Source organism: Lissotriton helveticus, chromosome 8 (genome assembly GCF_964261635.1).
Source record: "Lissotriton helveticus chromosome 8, aLisHel1.1, whole genome shotgun sequence".
Lineage (NCBI taxonomy): Eukaryota > Metazoa > Chordata > Amphibia > Caudata > Salamandridae > Lissotriton > Lissotriton helveticus.
The window spans coordinates 1,245,048,588-1,245,070,780 of NC_136069.1; the positions used below are offsets into that span (position 1 = coordinate 1,245,048,588).

General features: G+C 49.8%; 1 protein-coding gene across 1 annotated transcript in view; it reads right to left on the reverse strand.

The window, feature by feature from the left end:
• NIPA2 (NIPA magnesium transporter 2) overlaps window positions 1-22,193 on the reverse strand; it is a 154,753-nt gene that overhangs the window by 35,397 nt on the left and 97,163 nt on the right. The window contains exon 4 of the mRNA XM_078658232.1: window positions 8,695-8,785. Within this exon, the coding sequence (XP_078514358.1) occupies window positions 8,695-8,785 (91 nt within the window). The remainder of the gene's footprint in view (window positions 1-8,694; window positions 8,786-22,193) is intronic.

A 22,193-nucleotide genomic window follows, 5' to 3' on the forward strand; every position in this document is an offset into this window, starting at 1 on the left:
TGACCGAGCACTTGCGGTCAGTGCTGGATGCGGGGCAGACAGCGGCGCTCCTGCTGTTAGACCTGAGCGCCGCATTTGACACGGTGTCTCATGACATCTTATTGCGGCGTCTGGAGGAAGTGGGTATCGGCGGGAAAGCTCTTGAGTGGTTCCGCTCCTTCCTCTCGGACCGGTGTTTTAAAGTGGCCATTCCACCTGGCCAGTCCTCGTTCCATTCTCTCGGTCTGGGAGTTCCCCAGGGCTCCGCTTTAAGTCCTACACTGTTCAATCTGTATGTGAAACCGCTGGCTGCTGTCGTCAGGGAATGTGGCCTTACCATGACATCGTACGCCGACGACACGCAGCTGGCGGTAACACTCAGCGGGGACCCTGAGGTGAATGCGCCCAGATTTCGAGCTGGACTTATAGCTGTGGCTAAGTGGATGCGTTGCAACTGCTTACAGCTTAACGCTAAAAAAACCGAGGTCCTGATTCTAGGGAGGCAGACGGAACTTTGGGGAGACCAGTGGTGGCCTCCCGAACTGGGGGTCTCTCCCACTCCAGCGGCCGAAGTTAAAAATCTGGGGGTCTGGCTGGATTCCCATCTTTCTTTTGCCAGCCATACGAAGAAGGTAGCAGCTACCTGTTTTGGTATCCTGCGAGGACTGAGACCTGTCCTTAAGTTCTTCGACCCCCCCACGCGGCAACTGGTGGTTCAGGCCTCCATCTTGTCGCGATTGGACTACGGGAGCGCTTTGCTACTTGGAGTGAACCAGGCTGAGGCTTCTAGGCTTCAGATTGTGCAGAATGCTGCTGCACGTGCCATCGTGGGCCTCCCGAGACGGTGCTCTGTTTCCACTGTTCTGACCTCCCTTCATTGACTTCCGGTCAGACAGAGAATCAAATTTAAGGCTCTCTGTCTGACATTTAAGATTCTGAAGCTTTCCTCCCCTCCTGCCCTTGCGGGCCTCATTGCTCCGTATTTGCCCACGCGGTCCCTCAGGTCTGAATCTCACCACCTGGCGATTAAGCCTAGGTTCAGACTGAGTAGGATGGGAGGGCGCTCCTTTCGCGTTCTGGCAGCTGACCTATGGAATTCTCTCCCCGTACACATCCGTGCCCTGGATAGTCTCACTCTTTTCAGGCGCGCTATTAAAACCCACCTGTTCGCTTCTGGCAATTGATCTCTTCTCTTCCCGGCTCTGATCTGTTGTGTTGTGGTATTTGGACAGGCGCCAGGACGCCCCTTCGCTGGGGCAGCTGTGCGCCGAATAAAAGTTATTAACATAACATAACATAACATATCCTGATTTCTTACAAGGGTAAATGTAGAGGAACCTGGGCTGATCATAATATTGCTTTTGGATTTCGAATTGGACCAGGGGCACCGAAGCTACGTCGACCCAAACTTTCGAGACCCGCCTTGGTGGATCGCTCGGGTCTTGGTGAGGCGCTGTTGCCGTGTCGGAGTTGAACAACAACGGCAGGGGGACTCGGCCCATGGGCCCCCCTCTTAACTTTCGGTTTCGATTCTGCCTCAGACTACGTCTTCCAACGGAGGTGTCTGGCCGGTGCTGAGTCCAGCGGCGCGAGGCTACAGTTGCACCTTTTGCCTGCTTCGTATCCTTCTGGGCCGGTTCACACCTCGACTTGCCCTCGCTGCTGACTTTTTTGGCTCCGGCGCCCTGTCTTCCTGCGGCCATTTTCACCAGGTCGCGTGGGTCCTTTGGGGACGCGGTCCCCACTATGACTGGCAGAGGGGACCAAGAGAGGCGAAAGACCAAGACGCCCCTTCGCGGGGGCCCGGTCCAGTCTAACATCATGGACCGGTACACACAATCGAAGGTGTCCCCCGGTGCCACTTTGCCTGGCCCGAGTGCAGTGGGGCACCCTTTGGAGGCTTCGGCGGAACCGTCCCTGCAGGACGTCATGGGCGCCATCTCTGGCATGAGAGAAACCATCGGCCAACAATATGAAGCTCTGGCCCACAAAATCGATACTGTGGCTATCGATGTGAACCTGATTCGGGCCGACTTATCTAAAACCAATGAGAAGGTGAAGTCATTGGACCTCAAGTCATCTAGCCTCACGGCCGACGTCTCGGAGATGCAGACGGAGATCGGCAACCTCTGAAAGGTGAACGATTTCATGACTCAGCGCCTGGAGGATTTTGAAAACAGGGCACGGCGTTGTAACGTGCGTGTGATCGGTGTTCCGGAAAATCCTGATCCGCATTCTGTTGATCTCCTGGTTGAGGACTTGATACAAAAATACCTTTCTCCATCTGGATTGAGCAAATTCTTTGCGGTGGAACGTGCCCATTGTGTTCCGGGTGGCCAGGGCAAGCCGGGCGCCCCGCCGAGGCCCATTGTCGCAAAACTTTTTCATTATAGGGACCGAGACGCTATCCTGCAGGCCTCGAGAGTTAAGGGCCCGGTGGCCTTCGAAAATGCCACGGTGAACTTTTACCCGGACTTCTCACAGCTTGTACAGCGACAGCGAATGGGCTTCCGTGGAGTTAAGAAGCGTCTTCGGGACCTGGGTCTGAGATACGCCATGCTTTTTCCTACCAGGCTACGAGTGGAGTATAATGAACGGACCCTTTTCTTTGATCGACCTGATTCGGTGAATGACTGGCTGGACTCTGCCGGACCGGCCTACTTTGACTGATCCCACCGAGCACCCGGGTGGTGCCGAGGGTGGCGTGGAGAGCTGAACTCGTTATCTGGGCCCCTGTTTCCGTATCATGTTATTTCTTCCTGGGTTCTGTACTTGAGCGCATCCTTTTTCTATGTATTCTCTTCTCCCTTTCTTTCTGTCGGGGTGGCGGGTGGGACAGAGCCTTTTCCTCCTCCGGGGTCTTTTTGTAGAATGGGGTTTCTTGGGCGACAGGCACACTGCATGTTGGGGTGGCTTCTTTGTCTACTGCAGGGGTGCACGGTGGGGGGTGTTTCCTTGAGTGTTGGGGGGTGGGTTGTTGGGGAGTTTGTAGTTTGTGTTTTGTTCTTTCAAGGCGATTCTATTTTGATAATTGTACTTTCAGTGTCGTGCTCATTGGGGGAGGGTTCCTGCATTACTTCGTGGGATGGGGGGTAGCGGGTTGAGGTTTATTTCATGAAATGTCAATGGTCTAGGGGATCGTATAAAGCGGGGGGTGGTGTTGCGATGCCTGCGACGTTTGTCTCCCGATATTGTCTTTCTGCAGGAGACGCACCTAGTGGGCAATACTTGTCACGCGATGAATAGGTGGGGCTATCGTCTTGTTGCGCACTCAGGGTTTACAACGGGTTCCAGGGGGGTGGGCATCCTGGTCCGGGCTTCCCTTCCCCTTGCGATAGATGATGTGATCCTTGACGATCGGGGGCGCTATGCCGTCCTCGTGGGACGATATGAGGGCAAAACCCTTTCCCTGTTCACCGTCTATGTGCCCCCCGGCTTGCAGACCTCTACCTTCTCTGATTTGGGCCGAGTTCTGTTGGGCCTCCCTGATGGTGCTCTCTTTATGGCTGGTGACTTTAATTCTGTTCTCTCTGGTCTAAGTGATCGTTACCCCCCTAGGGATACTCCTTCGACCCAATTATGGCTGGGTGGCTTTTTGGATACTTTTGGTTTGGTGGACTGCTGGAGACTTATGCACCCCACTCAACTTCAATATACTTTCCACTCTGGGGCCCATGGGAGTCTGTCTAGGCTAGATTACTTTCTCATGCCAGCTGAACAGTCTTCCGCTGTCCGCGAGATTAGGCACCTCCCCCGGGGCATCTCTGACCATTCTCCGCTCTGGCTTGATGTGGGGGTGGAGGCGGCGGGCCGGGTGGCTCCTGTCAACCCTTGGTACCTGACCTCCCCTGAGACCCCTGGTCAATTGGTTACGTCCTTGGACAACTACTTTCTGGAGAACGAGGGGTCTGTCTCTTCTGCGGTGTCCCTATGGGAGGCTTTTAAGACTGTGATTCGTGGGCAGGCCCTGTCTCTTATTGCTGAAACCAAAAAGGCGAGGAATCGGGAGGTGGTGGAGCTTGAGATGGAAATACTTGCGATGGAGGCTGACCTGGAATCTAGTGTCACTCTTGACAAACTCCATGCCCTGGGTCTGAAGCAATTGGCCTATAAGTCTCTGGTCACGGATGCGGCCAAAATGATGTTTAGAGAGCAGCAGGGTCGTCTGTATGATGTTGGAGACAAAGCGGGGAAATTGCTGGCCTGGTTGGACAAGAGGGAGAGGGCGGATCGAGTGGTGCCTGTGATTCAGACTTTGAATGGTGTGAGAGTGACAGACCCGGTTGAAATAGTGGAATGTTTTGCGGACTATTTTCGTGCGGTTTACTACCCAGTGTCGGAAAGGGATGAAGACGACTCTCGCCTCTTGCTGCGCGACATAGCTTTGCCATGCCTCTCCGATTTGGAGCGGGCCTCTATGGAGGCCCCGTTCTCCACGGACGAAATCGCGACTGCAATTCGCTCTCTCCGTTCGGGCAAGGCTTTGGGCCCGAACGGTTTGCCGATCGAGTTATACAAACTGCGTCCTGATAAGATTGCGCCCTATCTTCGAACAATGTTTTCGGAGTCCCGGGAGCGGGGTGTGCTCCCTTATGACCAGCGCTTGGCTACGATTGTGGTAATTCCTAAAGATGGTAAGCCCCGGGATCTTTGTTCGTCTTATAGACCCATCTCCTTGTTAAATGTCGAGCCTAAGGTTCTTGCCAAACTCCTGGCTACTCGCCTCCTCACGGTCGTTAGTGACTTGATTCATCCGGATCAATCCGGATTTACCCCGCACCGTAACACAGCCCTTAATCTACGTCGCCTTCATGGAGCCATCGCGAGGGCTGGGCTTCTGACGGAGCCGGCCATTTTGGCCTCGTTGGACGCCTCGATGACCTTCGACGCGATAGAGTGGTCCAACCTTTGGGCGGCGCTTGAGAAGTTTGGTTTTGGCCCGGGGTTCATTGGATGGGTGAAGCTACTGTATACCGACCCCCTGGCACAGGTCGTGGTTAATGGTCGAGTGTCGGCTCCCTTTCCCCTTGGTAGGGGGACCAGACAGGGGTGCCCCTTGTCTCCGCTACTTTTTGCTCTCGCATTAGAGCCGCTAGCTGCGTGGATTCGTTGGGAGCCTTCCCTCAAGGGTATACGTTGGTCCCCAGATTTTGAGGACCGTGTTTCGCTTTACGCGGACTACATTCTTCTTTATCTTACTTCCCCGCGTAAATCTTTGAATGTCTTATTTGACGTTCTCGCCTCGTTTGGTAAGAATTCTGGTTTGATTATAAACTGGGCTAAATCCTGTGTCTATGTTATTTCGGGTGACCTGCCCCCATTGCCGAATAGATTTCCCATCCAGGTTGTTCAGTCCGGTTTCAAATATTTGGGGGTTTTTATTACATGGGATTCGTCGCTCCGGTTTGAACGTAATCTCCTTCTCCCGCTTCATAGATTGCGGCTGGACGTGGCTCGCTGGCGTAAATTACCCTTGTCGCCGCTGGGCAGGGCTGCCCTTTTCAAGATGATGTCCTTACCGCGATTCCTTTACGCACTTCAGAATTCCTATGATGATATCCCCGCTACTTATTTCCGAGAGGTCAAGAGTCTACAAAGGCAACTGATTTGGGACGGGCGCCCACGTATCGCACTTGCGAAGCTCACCATCCCTTGGTATGACGGGGGCATAGCACTTCCTGATATCAAGAGATATTATTGGGCTACTCAACTGTCTGCCATTAACCACTCTATGTACTCCCCGGGTCTGGATCCGGCCTTTGAAATGGACAGACTCCAGCTGCCGGGTGGTGACTTTAATAGAGCGCTTTACTCTAGGTCGGCTGGGCTCCACCTTACGGGACCAACTAGGATTGCGGTTGGTGTGTGGCGCGCTGCGAATGTGAGCTTGGGGTGGGACGAACGAGTGACGCTGGCTACTCCGCTGTTTGCATCTGAGCGTCTGGGATGTCTTTGGACAACGAAAGGGTTTGACCGTTGGGACATGATTGGAATCTGTAGAGTGGGTGACGTGTGTGCGAATGGAGCGGTGAAGTCCTTCGAGGTCCTTCGAAATGATTATGACCTGAGTGATAGGGAATTTTTTAGATATTTACAGGTCCGTCATGCCCTCGCTACTGTTCTGACTTTCGGTGCCGCTCTCCCCGAGTCCTCCCCCCTCGAAGATCGTATCCTGGATGGTCATCTCCCTGATAGCACTATCTCCTTGATTTATAAGAAGCTGATTCACAATTGCGCTGACTTGCTCGTTCGCCTTAGAGAGGCATGGGTCGGCGACGGGCTGGAATTGGATGACGAGGATTGGCAGTCGGCGCTATCTTCTCCGAAAGAGGTCGCCATTCCTGCCCGTCTCCGTCTAGTTCAGCTCAAGATCCTCCACCGGGTGTATGTTACTGGTCCTCGTTTGGTTGCGATGGGTTTTTCCCCGGATGGCCTTTGCAAGCGTGGGTGTGGGATGAGTGCTACGTTTCTTCACATTATTTGGGAGTGTCCGAGGGTGGCGGCCTACTGGACTGAGGTACTTGCGGTGATGGCTGATGTGACTGGAATTGCCCTGGTGCCGGAGGCCCGGAGATGCTTGTTGAACGTGTGGGAACCCACCGACTATTCGGTGGCCCAGACCAGATGGGCAACCCTGGGGTATATGGTGGCGAAGCGGGACATAGCGCAGCTTCGATCTTAGCGGCCGGCCCATCTCTGTACACATGATTTTGTTGCTCAATAAAAGTTTTTAACCCAAAAAAAAAAAAAAGAAAGTCTTCTCCACCCGGCTTTTCCTTGGAGCCAGCCGAGGCAGAGGCCACTCGGCCAGCTAATGCTCCTCCCAGTATCCTTCTAGAGGGCATAGCTCCAGGCACGAGCAGTATCATGATCAAGCCTGTTTTGCCAATTTCTAGACCCTTGACTGCACTTAGAGGCCGAGGACACAAAGGGTTCAATGCACCTCTAATTCCGGGGAGTGTTCGCCCTTCTTTCCTCATGAAAGTTTTGGTCCAAAAGGGAGCTAAAATCTGAAATAATCGTCAAGTCAGACATGTAGGGGGTGATTGCATGATGTACCAAGAGGGTAGCGAAAAATTAAGATCAACCTACCACTGCAAGTGAGTGACTGATTTACGTCTCCCATCCAACATCACACCTCCCAGTCAGAATATTCCTATGGTATCCTATTGTTTGCTTTCCGATAGCACCACCACTTAGCTCAGTTTCCCCTGCAACCCCACAAGAGAGTTTCTTTAGTTTCTGTCACCCACCACAAATCTCTAGTTGTGTCCTTCAAAATTTTGAAAATGTTACAATATCACAGACGATGGGGGTATCACTTTTACCGGTTCGCGTAGGTGCCTATGCAATATATGGGAGCCCAATGACCTCACACGCCACCGACAAACATGGGTCACGTTGGGGCTCATGGTAGAAAAACGAAATATTGCACAGAATTGGGGTGCAGTGGAAGTACCTTCACTGGCGAGCTGGTGCAGAGACATGGATTTGATTATGGTAATGGAACGGACAGTATATACCAATCGGAAGAGCCCCAGAAAATGGACTAAAATTTGGTCAGCCAGGAATGCATATAGAGGGGACATCTGTGATCCAATAACAGAATCGGACGGAGATAGTTCAGATGATGAGTAGGGAGAAGGTGGGGGGGCCTGGCAGGGACTGTGTTACCGATGGAGAATGTGCAAGGACTACGAATTGCTATCGATTTCATAATGGCAAAGAATTTGAATGTTTGTAACCTACCTAAGCTATGTGTTTCTCTGTATGCGGTCACTATTACTGGTATGTTGAGTAACTACAATAAAAACATTTTTTTTTTAAAATTTGAAAATGTGTTTGGTAGCTGGAGGGAGTGAGGGGTGAATCGCTCCCTTGTGTATGGGAGTTAGTGCTTGAACACCCTTCATTGCCTACTTTTGCTAAATTTACACTCGAGATCTTGAAGTAGACATTTTACATTTATTATACTATGCACAGCAAGACCATCAATGTAGATATCGCGGCTCCACCCATTAGCAATAACTAGAGCTTTGACAAAAACTTAATTTCATCAACTAACTTATCAAATATTGGCTGAGTGTTGTGATCCCATATCAGTTGCACATCCCATGTGACAAACCTCCAAATATTTAACACCCCTTTCTTCCCCCACAGATACCGAAGTCCGGGCCCACACAAGGTTCTGAGGGGGATCGGCCACCAAAAATAATGATGGCTTACCTTTATTCAGACTCTGCGTCCTCAAAAAACAAAGAAATTTGTAGAGCTCTTGGACCGGACCATTCTTGGCCTATCGGAAATAGCAGGACATTGTCTGCATAGGCAGGCACCCTCTCTGCATTCCCAATGTCCACTCAAAGCCTTGCATTTAAGCCTCTGCTTTGATTTACTTTGCCGGTAGTTTGATCACTAGTACAAAAAGCAGTCGAGAAAACAGGCACCCCTACCTTGTTCATCTGTATTCAAAAAAGGTCTGATGTCTCAGACACTCTAACCTTTGCTGATAAGTCTGTATATAGAAGTTTTGAATATCAGATAAACTTAGGAGCCAGTGTATCGCAATTTTAACAACATTTAAATCTCAAACGCTTGAATGTGCGAACTAAATTTGTGGGTTGAATTTCTACTGTGTGCTTTGAGGGGAATGTTGTTGAGCAAATTAAATACTCTATTGTTAACATTTTTTGGGAAAACCATCACGCATCTTACCTTACAAGAACACTAAGAGCTCCGAGTGGTGTTACTAATGTAGCTGGTGCAAAAGCATAGGCAGCAAAGTTAGCAACTTCGCCCGCTCCCACTGAAACAAAAGCACAAAACAAAAAAAATAATAGTCAGTTTCTTACAAACATGGTTTGAGTCGCAAGTCTGTCTCAGGAAATATAGGAGAAAGAACAGTTACTCTTAGTAAAACTGCACAGTGCTTATGATTCATGTTTTGTGGGCAGCCTAAATGAACACTTGCAAAAGAAGTAGCTCTCTATCACAATATTAATTGTTTTGTAAATGTTTTTCTTTATTTTCAAATTAGGCTTGCACTTCCACAGGCACATTTCTATAGTGGGCGCTGAAGCATTTCGGACATTCCTTCTGGAATGTCTTGTACACATCACTGTGTCCTTCTCCCACTGCAGAGCGCAGACAGAAATTGAGTCACCTGCCTACAGATGTCACTTAGCCAGTGGATTTTAAGGTGCAGTGTAGGGTCTCCGCTAACTTGCATAACTCATCAATCAGCGTAACCCACAACCAGGTACGAGGCATTAGACAGATGAAGTCTCTTCACTCTTCTTTTTCACTTCCATTACCAACACAGCACCTCAGAATCCATGCAGGTATGGGGGTGTGTGAAGGCATACTGCAATCCCCTTTCAGATACTCCACCTCTCAGACTTCACAAGTGCTTTTGCATACTTTTCTTGAAATAAACACGCATTTAACTCTTTTATATTTATGCAACATTGTGTGCTTGTTAAATCTCTAGTAATGTTTAAGACTTCAACACCTTTAAAACATTAAAATATGGAAACAGTTGTTCAAATTGGCACTCCACGGTCCAATTCCCCCCTACCCTGTCCCTCCACTTACTCACACCTACCTTCTTAACGCCACAGCTAATTTTGTCTCTTTGTAAACTACATTTTAATTTTCACAATGCAAAAGCAAATACTTGTTTTGTTCTCATTATAGGACATTTTTCTCTGTATAAAATTTACTGGGAAAAGTTAAGGTCACAAGCTGCTTACTTTAAAGAAAAGTGACCCTTAAAAAATGCCAGTGGTAACACAGGGACTCTACTCAGCCCAGAACAATGACGGATAGCTGGGCAGAATACATGCTTGTTTTTTGTGAAACACGAGGTTCTTTCCAAAGATGCTATGATCCAGGACCGGTTCTGGGATTTTTAGGGCACTGAGCAGAAAGGAAATGTGCGAGGCCCTTCTATTATGCATACAATGTTACGGGAAATAACATCATATTTGACATCAACTGACTATTAGTCCTCTGGGATTGATGAGGCGACTTTGCTTGAAGCAACTTTCCTTGTTCTTAGATAACCAAAACAATATATATTGTAAAGTTCTATTTGAAAATACATACTTTTTGAGGTCAAAGTGATCACTGGAACCTCTACCACATGATTTGGACAATTCCTGTCAAACCGCAATATTGGAGTGAGATTTAAGTTACTCTGGAATGTACCCTCCAAGAGCTTACAGTCATAGACCTCAGAGTAGCATTTGTGGGGATAATAGAGGGATGGACAGACTCATGCACACACAGAGTCTGGCTGGACTTGTTTTTTTTATTGCAAAGAGATACACTGAAACACTGGAGACCACCGAACCCTATGGCCAAACAAGAGTACTTTAGAGACAAGGACTATTGTGTTGGGGCAGAGAAGGTGGCATATAAATGGAGAAACTGGGAACACAAACACAGAAGGTCTTGGCCCCTTGGACCTCTAGACAATGGGATGCATAAGGAACAAACTGACCATACAATTATTATGCTTTATACATCTATTTTCTGCAACTCGGACAGAACTTGTATATTACCGATTACATCTTCTATGTTAGGTGTCATGGTTGTGATTATTATGTAATTTGTATTTTTCCTCTTATTAAAAGCAATGAAAAGATGCATTACAAAAAAAAGAACATGTTACATTAGTCACTGACTATGAAGCACAGATACATTGTTGGCATATTGCTGTAAAGTAAAAGTCCACATTTGTAAAGCGCACAATCACCCGTAAGGGTCTCTAGGCGCTGGGGGGCCGTCGGGAAGATTAAGCGAGCTATTGCCCAGAGTCACATGGTGCTGGGCTGAACTGCCGCCGGAGCCGGGGATCGAACCGTGGTCTCCAGATTCCAGCGTCAGTCGCCCTGGCCGCGGCGCCACACCTCTTCCACTGTAAGAACATCACACCCCTATTAGCAAACCAGTAGCAGCCGCATTCCAGATCTATGACGCAAAGTGGTGGGCTCTGCCCTTTACGGGGCGGAACTTTGGGGTTGTGCCAACTTTGCTGCTTTAACTGGAACTGAATACATGTTTTTAAGGAATCTAGTATTTCTGTTTGCTAGCACCCCGCTATATCCCCTAAAGCTCGACATAGGTTGGAAATTGATCCAAATAAAAGCTAGCCCATTGTTGTTCTGGAAGAGAATTAGGTCTACTCCTAAAGTGACACCTTAAGGCTGCTCAAACCGACCTGCAGATGCCTGGGCACAGGAAACCATGCTGCTGCCCTGAGAATACTAAAATCCAATCCTAACACTATTTGTTTGTGCTTGCTAAATTCCTTGGAAGGATGTGGATTATCAGGAGAAAGATTCAAATGTCCTTCGTGGGAGGCTAATACATCCTGCACACCTCAAATGTTCACTAAGACCATGAGCAGGTCTTTTTTTCACTTAAAAAAAAATAAGCTCTGGGGTCTACGCTCCTTGCACTATGGGCTTGAATTTGAAATTAAGGCTTATGTTGCATTCTGCGGAGATGACGATATTTATACTATGCACTTTTATAACATGAACAGTAGATTAACGCAGTATTTTATGCAATGGGACTGTGGCTTCAACCACTCAGCTTTTCGAATGTTGGAACTGATTTAACCGCAAATATCTGTGCTTTACGCAATATTTTGTATGTCTTCAATTAGCCAGCAATATGTTGTTTTATTCCCAGATTTTAAGCAGAATTTTTAACCTATGCTGTACGCCAAACAATTGCAGACGCCGCATCCGCTGCTTCCGCCAGGGAATCCAGAGACCACGCTATCATTATTGTGTGCACAACACTGCTCGTAATTCGACAACCCTGTCCTGATGACGATCCAGACTCAAGGGGATCGAAACACCGTCGACATCACAGCGCAATTTTATGGCGCAACTAACGTTTTTGGCTCCTGTAAAATTGTTGGTTCCATGATTTAAGTGACTATAACTTAATCCTGCGGAGCCATCACTGTATAATTTCTTTGTCACTTTGCGCCGCTCACGCTGTTCACGTTCAGCACTTGCATCTTCACCTTTCACCAATTGTAAATATCACCACTCACCAAGTGCCTTCGGGTTGTCACATGATTCTCTCTGTACAGTGCTGTTTAATGAATATGCTACTTACCAGTATGCATCTGTTCTTGGCCTGTAGGGCTGCTGACATTCATATCTATAGCATAGATCGCCGCCTAGTGTTGGGTCCGGATGATTGCACATTGTTGTCCTGGAAGAGTCTTCGAAGTATCACGAGATAGGTGGCTCCTCCCTTGGACTACAGTGCGCATGGGCATCGACTCCATCCCCAGATTGTTTTTAGCCATTGTGGCGAAGATGGAGTGTAACTGTGTGAGCGATGGCCATGCTAAGAGTAAGTGTAAATTCTGCAGCCGCTACAGGCGCCGGGGAGAAGGGCGGGCGATATGAATGTCAGCAGCCCTACATGCCAAGAACAGATGCATACTGGTAAGTAGCATATTCAGTTCGAGGCATGTGGGCTGCTGAATTCATATCTATAGCATAGAATAAATAGTAGTGCCTCCATTAACGGCGGCCGCCTGTGCCAGCTGCAGAGGTTTGAAAAGGTGTCCGAAGTACAGCCTGCCCTACAGCTGCTTGGAGTGCACATCTACACAGTAGTGTTTAGTAAATGTGTGTGGTGTAGACCATGTGGCTGCTCTACAAATCTCTTCCAAAGGGATATTACCAAGGAAAGCCATGGAGGCCCCCAGCTTACGGGTGGAGTGGGCTCTGGGGGGGACCGTTAAAGTGCGCTTAGCCTTGTGATAGCAAATCTGAATACACTTAACGATCCACCTGGCTATACCTGCTTTGGAAATGGGGTTGCCTTTGTGCTGGGCTGAAAAGGCAACAAAGAGTTGTTGTGTCTTCCTAAATTCTTTGGTCCTATCGATGTAATACATCAAGGCTCGTTTGACATCAAGAGTGTGGAGCATTCTTCCAGCTACTGTCTCTGGGTTTTGAAAGAACGCGGGCAGCTCAATGGTCTGATTGACATGGAACTGCGAAACCACTTTAGGTAGAAATTTAGGGTAAGTGCGCAGCACCACCCTGTTGGAGTGAATTTGAATGAATGGCTCTTGTACAGTGAGCGCCTGGAGCTCACTTACACGTCGTAGAGACGTAATGGCAATGAGAAAAGCCACTTTCCACGTTAAGAACTGAATCTCACAGGAATGTAGAGGCTCAAAAGGTGGGCCCATCAACCTGGTGAGGACCATATTGAGGTTACATACAGGAGCTGGCGGGGTCCTGGGAGGGATGACCCACTTCAGTCCTTCTAGGAAGGCTTTAATGGCAGGAACTCTGAAAACGGAGAGATGCTGCCTGTTTTGGAGATAAGCCGCCATGGCGGATAAGTGTATCCGAATGGAAGCATATGCTAGATTGCATTTGTAAAGATGTAACAAATAACAGATGATGTTGGGAGTGGATGCATCTAGCGGGTTGATGTGTTCATTACAGTAAATGACAAACAGCTTCCATTTTGCTGCATAGCAAGCTCTGGTGGTGGGCTTTCTTGCCTCCCGTATGATATCCATGCAGTCAGGAGGCAAGTTAAGGTAGCCAAACTCTAAGACTTCAGGAGCCAGATCGCCAGGTTGAGCGGTTGCGGATCTGGGTGCTGAATGTCGCCACGGTTCTGCGTCAAAAGCCGGGGTGTGAGGTGCAGCCTTTGATGCGGTACCACGGAGAGGTCTAGAAACGTGGTGTACCATGGTTGGCGTGCCCACGTTGGAGCAACCAGGATGAGCGTCATGGGGCTGGGGGAAAAGCGTACGAAAATCTGCCTGACCAGTTCATCCATATCGCATTGCCCTGCGACTGTGGGTGAGCTTTGGCATTTTGCGCTTTCCCTTGTGGCAAACAGGTCTATCTCCGGATGACCCCACTGCTGGAAGTACGGGCGGAGTACTGATGGATGTATCTCCCATTCGTGCATTTGGTGGCTGTACCTGCTGAGCAGATCCGCCATCTGATTGTCCTTGCCCGGGAGGTGTTCCGCCATGAGGAAGATGTTCCTCTGAATGGCCCACTTCCACATGCTCTGAGCCAGATGAGACAACTGTGGAGAGTGTGTACCTCCCTGCTTTTGAATGTAGTACATGGCCGTCATGTTGTCCGTCCGGACCAACACGACTTTGTTGCACAGATGTACTTTGAAGGACTTCAATGCCATGAAGATTGCCATCAGTTCTAGGTAGTTGATGTGCATCTTCTTCTGCTGCGTTGTCCATAGTCCCTGCACTGTGTAATGGAGTACATGAGCTCCCCATCCCTGGAGAGATGCGTCTGTCGTCAGGATAATCTGTGGCACAGGCTCCTGGAACGGTCGGCCCTTGCAAAGGTTGTGTGGATTCCACCAATGCAGAGAGTTGTATGCCCGACCGGTCACCAACACTAGGTCGTTCAACTGTCCTTGAGCCTGCGTCCACTGATGAGTTGGTCTGCCCTGTTCCCATGATGCACTGGGCCAGGGTCAGACTAATTTGCATGTAGCCAGGTTCTGAACTGGGATGGTGCAGTGAGCTAAAAAACGGTGATGGATCAAGCCCTGATCTTTTGACTGGGTAGGAGTGTTCTGCTTAATTCAGATACTCTGTCCATCACCACCCCCTTTTGAATCGTTTTGGCCACCACAAGTGTGGAAGGGTATGCTCAGATGTGAGTCCCTTGCTCACTGCACCATCAGGATTCAAGCAAGCCGGGCCGAAGATGGCTGTAATGCCAGAAACCGGTCCCCGGAAGCTTGTTTCCTTTCCAGTAAAGAATTGGCTTGGTAGTTTGGTCTGCCCTGTTCCCATGATGCACTGGGCCAGGGTCAGACTAATTTGCATGTAGCCAGGTTCTGAACTGGGATGGTGCAGTGAGCTAAAAAACGGTGATGGATCAAGCCCTGATCTTTTGACTGGGTAGGAGTGTTCTGCTAAATTCAGATACTCTGTCCATCACCACCCCCTTTTGAATCGTTTTGGCCACCACAAGTGTGGAAGGGTATGCTCAGATGTGAGTCCCTTGCTCACTGCACCATCAGGATTCAAGCAAGCCGGGCCGAAGACGGCTGTAATGCCAGAAACCGGTCCCCGGAAGCTTGTTTCCTTTCCAGTAAAGAATTGGCTTGGTAGTTTGGTCTGCCCTGTTCCCATGATGCACTGGGCCAGGGTCAGACTAATTTGCATGTAGCCAGGTTCTGAACTGGGATGGTGCAGTGAGCTAAAAAACGGTGATGGATCAAGCCCTGATCTTTTGACTGGGTAGGAGTGTTCTGCTTAATTCAGATGCTCTGTCCATCACCACCCCCTTTTGAATCACTGATGAGCTAAGCATTCCTGGAGCGGACGCATATGTAGCCTCACGTGCGGGACTATGAAGATGCAGGAGGCCATCATGCCTATCAACTGCATGAACACTCTTGCTGGAAGCGAGTGTTGTGGTCTGAACTTCTGGATCAGCGACTGAATGCTGTCGACCCTCACAGAATTTGGCTGAGCCGTGGCTGCCAGAGTATCGATCGTCGCACCCAGATATTGCCGCACATGGGCTGGCTGAAGGTGCGACTTGGGATAATTGAGTGAAAATCCCAATTCGTGAAGAAGGTGAATGGTGTGGGACATGTTGGCGGCGCACTCCTGGGCCGACTTTGCCTGGACAAGCCAGTCGTCCAGATAAGGGTAAACGTGAACGTTCTGCCTCCTGAGGTGCGCAGCTACTGTCGCCAGACATTTTGTGAACACCCTGGGCGCCGTGGTCACCTTGAAAGGTAGGACCTTGAACTGATAATGCCGACCCTGAATAGTGAACCTGAGGTATTTTCTGTGTGATGGATGCAGTGGAATGTGGAAATAGGCATCCCTGAGATCCAAGGTTGCGAGGAAGTCTCCCTGATTGAGCAACGGGAGAACCTGCTGCAGTGTGAGCATATGGAAGTGTTCTGATAGAATGTACTGATTCAGGGGTCTGAGGTCCAGGCTGGGCCTTAGGGACCCGTCCTTTTTTGGGATTAAGAAGTACAGGGAGTACACTCCCGTGCCTTCTTCCTCCACTGGTACGAGCTCGATTGCCCCTTTTTGCAGCATGACGAGTACCTCCTGCTGCAATAAGTGCAAATGCTCTGTGGACATAGGACGGTGCTTTGGTGGCATGTTGGGTGGAGTGGATGTTAACTCCAGACAATAACCGAACTGGATAAGTTTCCAGACCCACCTGTCTGTGGTGATGGATTTCCAGACTGGCAGGAACTGCTGGAGTCTCCCCCCGACAGGTGTAGTATGGTCAGGGGGCAGTGACAGGACGTCACTGTTTGTTGGTGGCAGAGGAGCGGGAGTTGTTGTTTCCACGACCTCTGCCCTTGGTGCTGTTACCCCGATAGCCGCCTCTACTCTGCTTGGTGTACGAGGACTGCGCCCCACCTTTATTGTATTGCGTTTGCTGGGACATCTGGCCTCTGGAAACACCTCTATTGCCTGAGCGACGAAAAGTGCTGCCCCGAAACTGCTGGGACTGGAGAGCCCCCATGGATTTTGAAGTCTCTGTATCCTTTTTTATCTTTTCTAAGGTGGTATCCACTTCAGGACCAAATAACCTATCTGGGTTTACTGGCTGATTGAGGATGGTGGTCTGTATCTCCGGCTTGAATCCGGAGATTCTGAGCCAGGCCTGGCGTCTTAACATGACACTGGTGTTAATGGCTCTGGCCGCGGTGTCCGCCACGTCCAGTGCACACTTAATCGAAGCGTTGGAGATAAGCTTCCCTTCCTGAATAAGCATCTCCGCTGCCTCCTTTTACTGATCTGGAAGATGTTGCAACAGGGTCTCTTGTGTGTCATAGTGTGCCCTGTCATATCTGGCCAGTAGCGCTTGAGTGTTAGAGATACGCCAGACATTGGCCGCTTGAGCCGCCACCCTCTTCCCTGATGCCTCCAGCACTTTTGATTCCTTGTCAGGGGGAGGAGCATCACCAGTGGTCTGCGAGTTCGCCCTCTTCTGGGCATTAGAAACGACCAGAGAGTCCAACGGCAACTGGCCCTTGATGTAGGTGGGGTCGCCAGGTGCCGGCTTATATTTCTTTTCAATTCTAGGGTTGATCACCCTGGCCCGTGTGGGTTCCTTAAAAATGTCCGTAGCATGTTTGAGAACCCCTTTCAGCATGGGGAGTGTCTTGACAGTCTTTTCCGCCGTGGAAGAGGTATCAAAGAGGAAGTCCACTTCGATAGGGTCAGCATGCAGCTGGACGTTGTGGTTTTTAGCCGCCCTTTCAATTAGAGCATTAAATGCCGCCGAATCCTCAGTAGGAGAGGTCTTGACATTGTACACCTGAGGGTCCTAGGCATTTTGCGGATCCCCTGGGTCCCCCTCATCTGCCCATGAGTCTTGGTGATCCTCAGGATCTGTGTTGGCAGGAAAGTTATACTCCTCGTCCTCACCTTCTCCACCCTCCACATCAGAATAAGTGGGTGAGGGTGTGGTCACTCGTGGAGTCCGTGGAACAAGAGTCTCCATCAGAACAGGGGAGTCCACAGCAGGCTTCTTGCGCTTTAAAGGAATGGTGTAGGACTCCAAAGGCTGGGTTGCCGGGATTTTCCTCTTGTAGAGGGTCAGTTTCCCGGTGTCGGCGTCGATAAAGTGTTCCGACTGCTCCTCCACCGAGGGCTGTCGAGGTTTCAAGCACCCAAGCGGCTGAGAAGGCTTCGACGCCGAAGACACTTGGACGGGCGCTTCGGTGACCGACCGTGGTGCGAAGGCCTTTGGTGCCACCTTCGGCGGCAACGTAAACAGGAGTGGCGTCGAAGACTTTGGCGTCGTGGCAGCCGGCCTCGCGGTGGAAGCATCTTTTGGTGCAGCCGCGGAAGCCTTGTCCCTGATGCGTAGTAGAGAGTCCGACACCTGCTTCGTAAAGGAAGCGGACGGTTTCGTCGACCCGACAGGCGTCTTCGGACCACCTGCGAGTGAAGACTCTAGCGTTGATACCTTGTCCTTATCCGGCCGAGGCACAGGATCGGCCCTCTTCGGCACACCGTGCCCTCCTTCGGTGGCGACGGCCTTCGGCGCCGACGTAGTTTTGTCGGAGGACTTGGGTGCGGGGCCCCAGTCTTCGGTTCGACGCCTTTGGCAGATTTTGGCTCGACGCTCTTATCCGACTTCAACTCGGCGCCCGTGACCGACTTCGGCTCGGCGCCCTTGGTCGACTTCCCCGGGTCGACGCCCTTCTTTGGTTTCGGCTGCCCGACGTTTTTGAAGACGAGGAGGCGGCCGTAGGGACAGATGTCTTCTGTTTCTATGGCGTCTGTATCGTTTTCGTCGACACTGAAGGTTTCAGTTTCGTTTTGGCCAAGGCAGGCTCCGCAGAAATGTCCGTAGCCGGGCCCGTAGGCGAGGCCGTGGATTCGGGTGGAAGGTCTTGGGTAAGGCCGTGTGGCGATCCCTCGACCTGAGCCTTAGTAATTGTTCGTTCGGGGCTTAGCTCTTCACACGAGCTATCTCCTGTGGCCCCGTAGGCCTCATTGTCATCTCCTACCTCGTCGACGACTTCATCCTCTACTACTTCGACGTCCGCGTCATATACGTAGTCGTCCTCCGCCGGAGGGGAAATCTGCATATGAACCTCTTGTTCGTCTGCTTCTTCTCTGTCGAAGATGTCCACCGGTGCCGGGGCCGATTGCCGGGCCTCCTGGCACGCCACGCGCCGAAGTCGAATCGTTTTCTTCGATCGAAACCTGGAACAAGCCATACAGTTGGCTTCATCATGGTCCGGCGACAGGCACTTGTTGCACACCGGGTGGACGTCTATGTGTGGGTACTTGGATCCGCACATGGGACATTTCTTGAACGGACTCCGTTCCATGATGTGTCGTCGAAAGTCTTGCTGCGTCGACTGGGCCTCGAGCACCGAAGAGTCACGCGACTCCTCTGGACGTCCGACTCGGTAACTGAGCCGGAACAGAGCAGGGCACCGAGCGCAAAACAATACTAACGGTATAAGAAAGGCCTTGGGGCCTTAAGAAAAGTCTATATCGATTCCGAACTGGAGATGTCGAATATACATCCGAACCCAATGGCGGAAAAAAACAATCTGGGGATGGAGTCGATGCCCATGCGCACTGTAGTCCAGGGGAAGAGCCACCTATCTCGTGATACTTCGAAGACTCTTCCAGGACAACAATGTGCAATCATCCGGACCCAACACTAGGCGGCGATCTATGCTATAGATATGAATTCAGCAGGTGGTATCAGAAGGAAGGAGTTGTCCAGCAGGGTGCAGCACTGAGCAGCAACTAACGAACAGCGAACCCCACTCGAGCTGTAGCAGGCCGCCCAAGCAAGCAAGCAAGAAGCAAGACGTGAAACGCGAGGCAGCAGCGGTTCCAATAGTTTGAACCGCATTCCGTGGTGCCGAGGGTGCTTGCCTACGGTGTGCCTAAGGTGCCTGCCTGCGGAGTTGCATACTTGTGGTGCCGAGGGTGCCTGCCTGCCTGACTGCCTGCCTGCGGAGCTTCGGTGCCCTGAAGCCGGGAAGTGGAAAGTGGAGGTGAGAGGCCGAGCCGGACCCGGAGATAAAGACGGGTGAGAGGCTCTGAATCCGGCCGTGCCCCGGATAGGATTTTGACAGTCCGGGCCCAGAGTGCTGTGGGGGGGGAGGCGCGTTACCAGCAGCGTAGAGCGCCATACAAAAGAAGCACTCGGTACAGCTGGCAAAAGGGGTGCTGGTATTCCCACACGGGACTGCAGGTGTCGTGGGCAGTGAAAACCTAGATTTGCCACAATTTGGTTACCAGAGAGCCGCAGGGGCCTTAAAATCGGCTGTAAAGTACCTGAAGTCACTGCCTGAGTTGTGAGGTCCTCCTCAGCACTGGTCCTGCAGTCCAGGTCCAGGCAATTTTAATTGATACAATTCCTCTTATTTGCTACGAGCGAGTGCACACGTGTGGTTCTGACTACAGACTACAGCCTACAGACGCTGCTACGGTGAGCCAGGTGTGAGCTGTTTGGTAGCCGTTTGGGAACCTCTTTGGAAGTTACTTCGGAAGTGTGAATCTTGATGGTGCCGGTTTAGCACATTTTTATTGCTGCCGTGAGTCACTCCTGCGAAAGGAGAAGACCTTTAAATATCTTCAGCAACATTAGCAACCTATTGACTATATTAATTCTACCAACTGTACCAACTGTAACCCCTATTATTATATTTTAAACTGTCTGTAGCCGATAGCGCTGCTGCTGTTGAATACCGGGCCGGGCCGGGCGGGCTGTGTCACTGCCGCATCGCCGCTGTGCTGTAAAGCTGCCCCTCCCTGACGGCAGCTGCTCCAGCCCTTGTTTATTATAATCTTGCTCACCCCGCCCCACCCTGTTCCGCCTTGTATTACATCATAGATTGAGGCCGTCGGTGGTGGTGGATAGTAGGCGTACTCCGGACATAGAGGGAGCAGACAGGCTTGGGAGGCCTGGGAGGTTTTGTGCTCTCAGGTATAAGCAGCAAGCAGCGTGTGAGCGTGTGAGTGGTGCACCCATAGACCACCGACGGTAGGGTGTGGCAGCCTTAGGCTACTGTGATCAGACAAGGTAACACTGTACCCTGTGTGTACCTATTTTGGGGAGTTGGTTGATGATGATATCTGGTCGTCAGCGCAGGGCTTTGCCCGAACTAAAACAAAGCCTAAAGCCAGTGGTATCCACTAATGAGGGGTCTCATGAAAAGCAAGCTGAAAATGAGGGGATTAGAGGGTCAATATGTACAAGTAGTGACTGTGTCTCATCAAGGGAACTCCTGAGTGAGTCAGCAGAGTCGTGTTCTACACCTTTATCCCCTATATCTCCCATATCCCTTGGGAAGATTCAGAAAATCTCCAAGACCGACGCTCAACTGTCGATTAAGAGTTTCTTTTTTAAGTATCATAATAGTCAGACTCAAAAACAAAAGACAAACATAACGAAGAACATTGACTCTGTCACGGAATGTGGAAGATTTGACTCATCATCTTTGGCCCAATGTCTAAAAAAGGGCCCGTCACGTGTATCAACTAAGTGTAAAACTGGCATGGAATGTGTTAAGTCATGTGAAGGAGTTATTTACCCAGAAAGTAGCTTAAAGTCTGATCAACTCAGTTTAGTAAAGGATTATAATAATGAAAATAAAGATACCCCTGGTTTATGTAAGCAGCATGAAGTAAGTGGCCCTATGGAGAGGGGGCTAAAATCAGACAATGGGGAACAGGATTTAGTACCCCTTCCGCTTGAATGTTTTTTGAGGCAGCCTAGTAGGCCGCAGATGCTGACGCAAGCCCAAATCCACTGCCAAAAGTCTGTGGAAGACGCTGCATGGTTAAACTCGGTGGCGGACCCACAGACTAACAAATCAGAGGAGATTTGCAAAAAAAGTACAGAGAGTACAATTGTTGCTCACTCAGTAATAGACATCCCGTCTGGCCTAATCCAAAAAAACGTGAGTGATATAGCAGTGGTGCTGGACCTTAATGCTGACAGTCTAAATAATAAAGATGGTGGGGTTGATTTAGTGTCAAGTCCTATTGAACAACGTTTACCAACTGGTGATGCAAGTCCTTTTAACTTCGACCAGTCTAGCATAATTTTGGAGAATGGTTTTCCTTTAAACAAGTCTATTCCGATTCCTGGTACGGCTAGCAGGCGTAACAACCCTAAGGCAAATATAAATGAGCAATGTCAATCCCCTTATGCAGCTGACTTATCTTTGTTAACAAAATTTGATGAACATTTTCAAATAAGATCTAGTGTAGTTGAAAACAAGTCCAACAAGCCAGAGCGTGGTGTATGGGACTGTATGTTAAACACTATGGATGCTATAACAAACCACTTAATTTTCATTCAGACAAACTAGACATGCAGGTGGACATTTTAAATACTTTAGCATCACATGTTGTAGGGATTGATGAAAAGTTATTTCAGCTAACTAAACTGATATCTAATGTTCAAGCGGATAAAGAGAATCAGCTAATATCCTGCACATGTGCGCAATTAATCGATAAAATTTCTGACCTGCCCTCAATTGTGGGCTCTATGGTCCACGAAGTAAAACTGTTGTCAGGCAGAAAATCTGAGGGGAACGATGAAACTGTGATTCCAGGAAATAAAGTTAATAATACCCAAGTCCGGAAAGTTACCCCCGCATCGATTAATAGTGAAAAAAACACAGTTCAGCCGATGGTAATT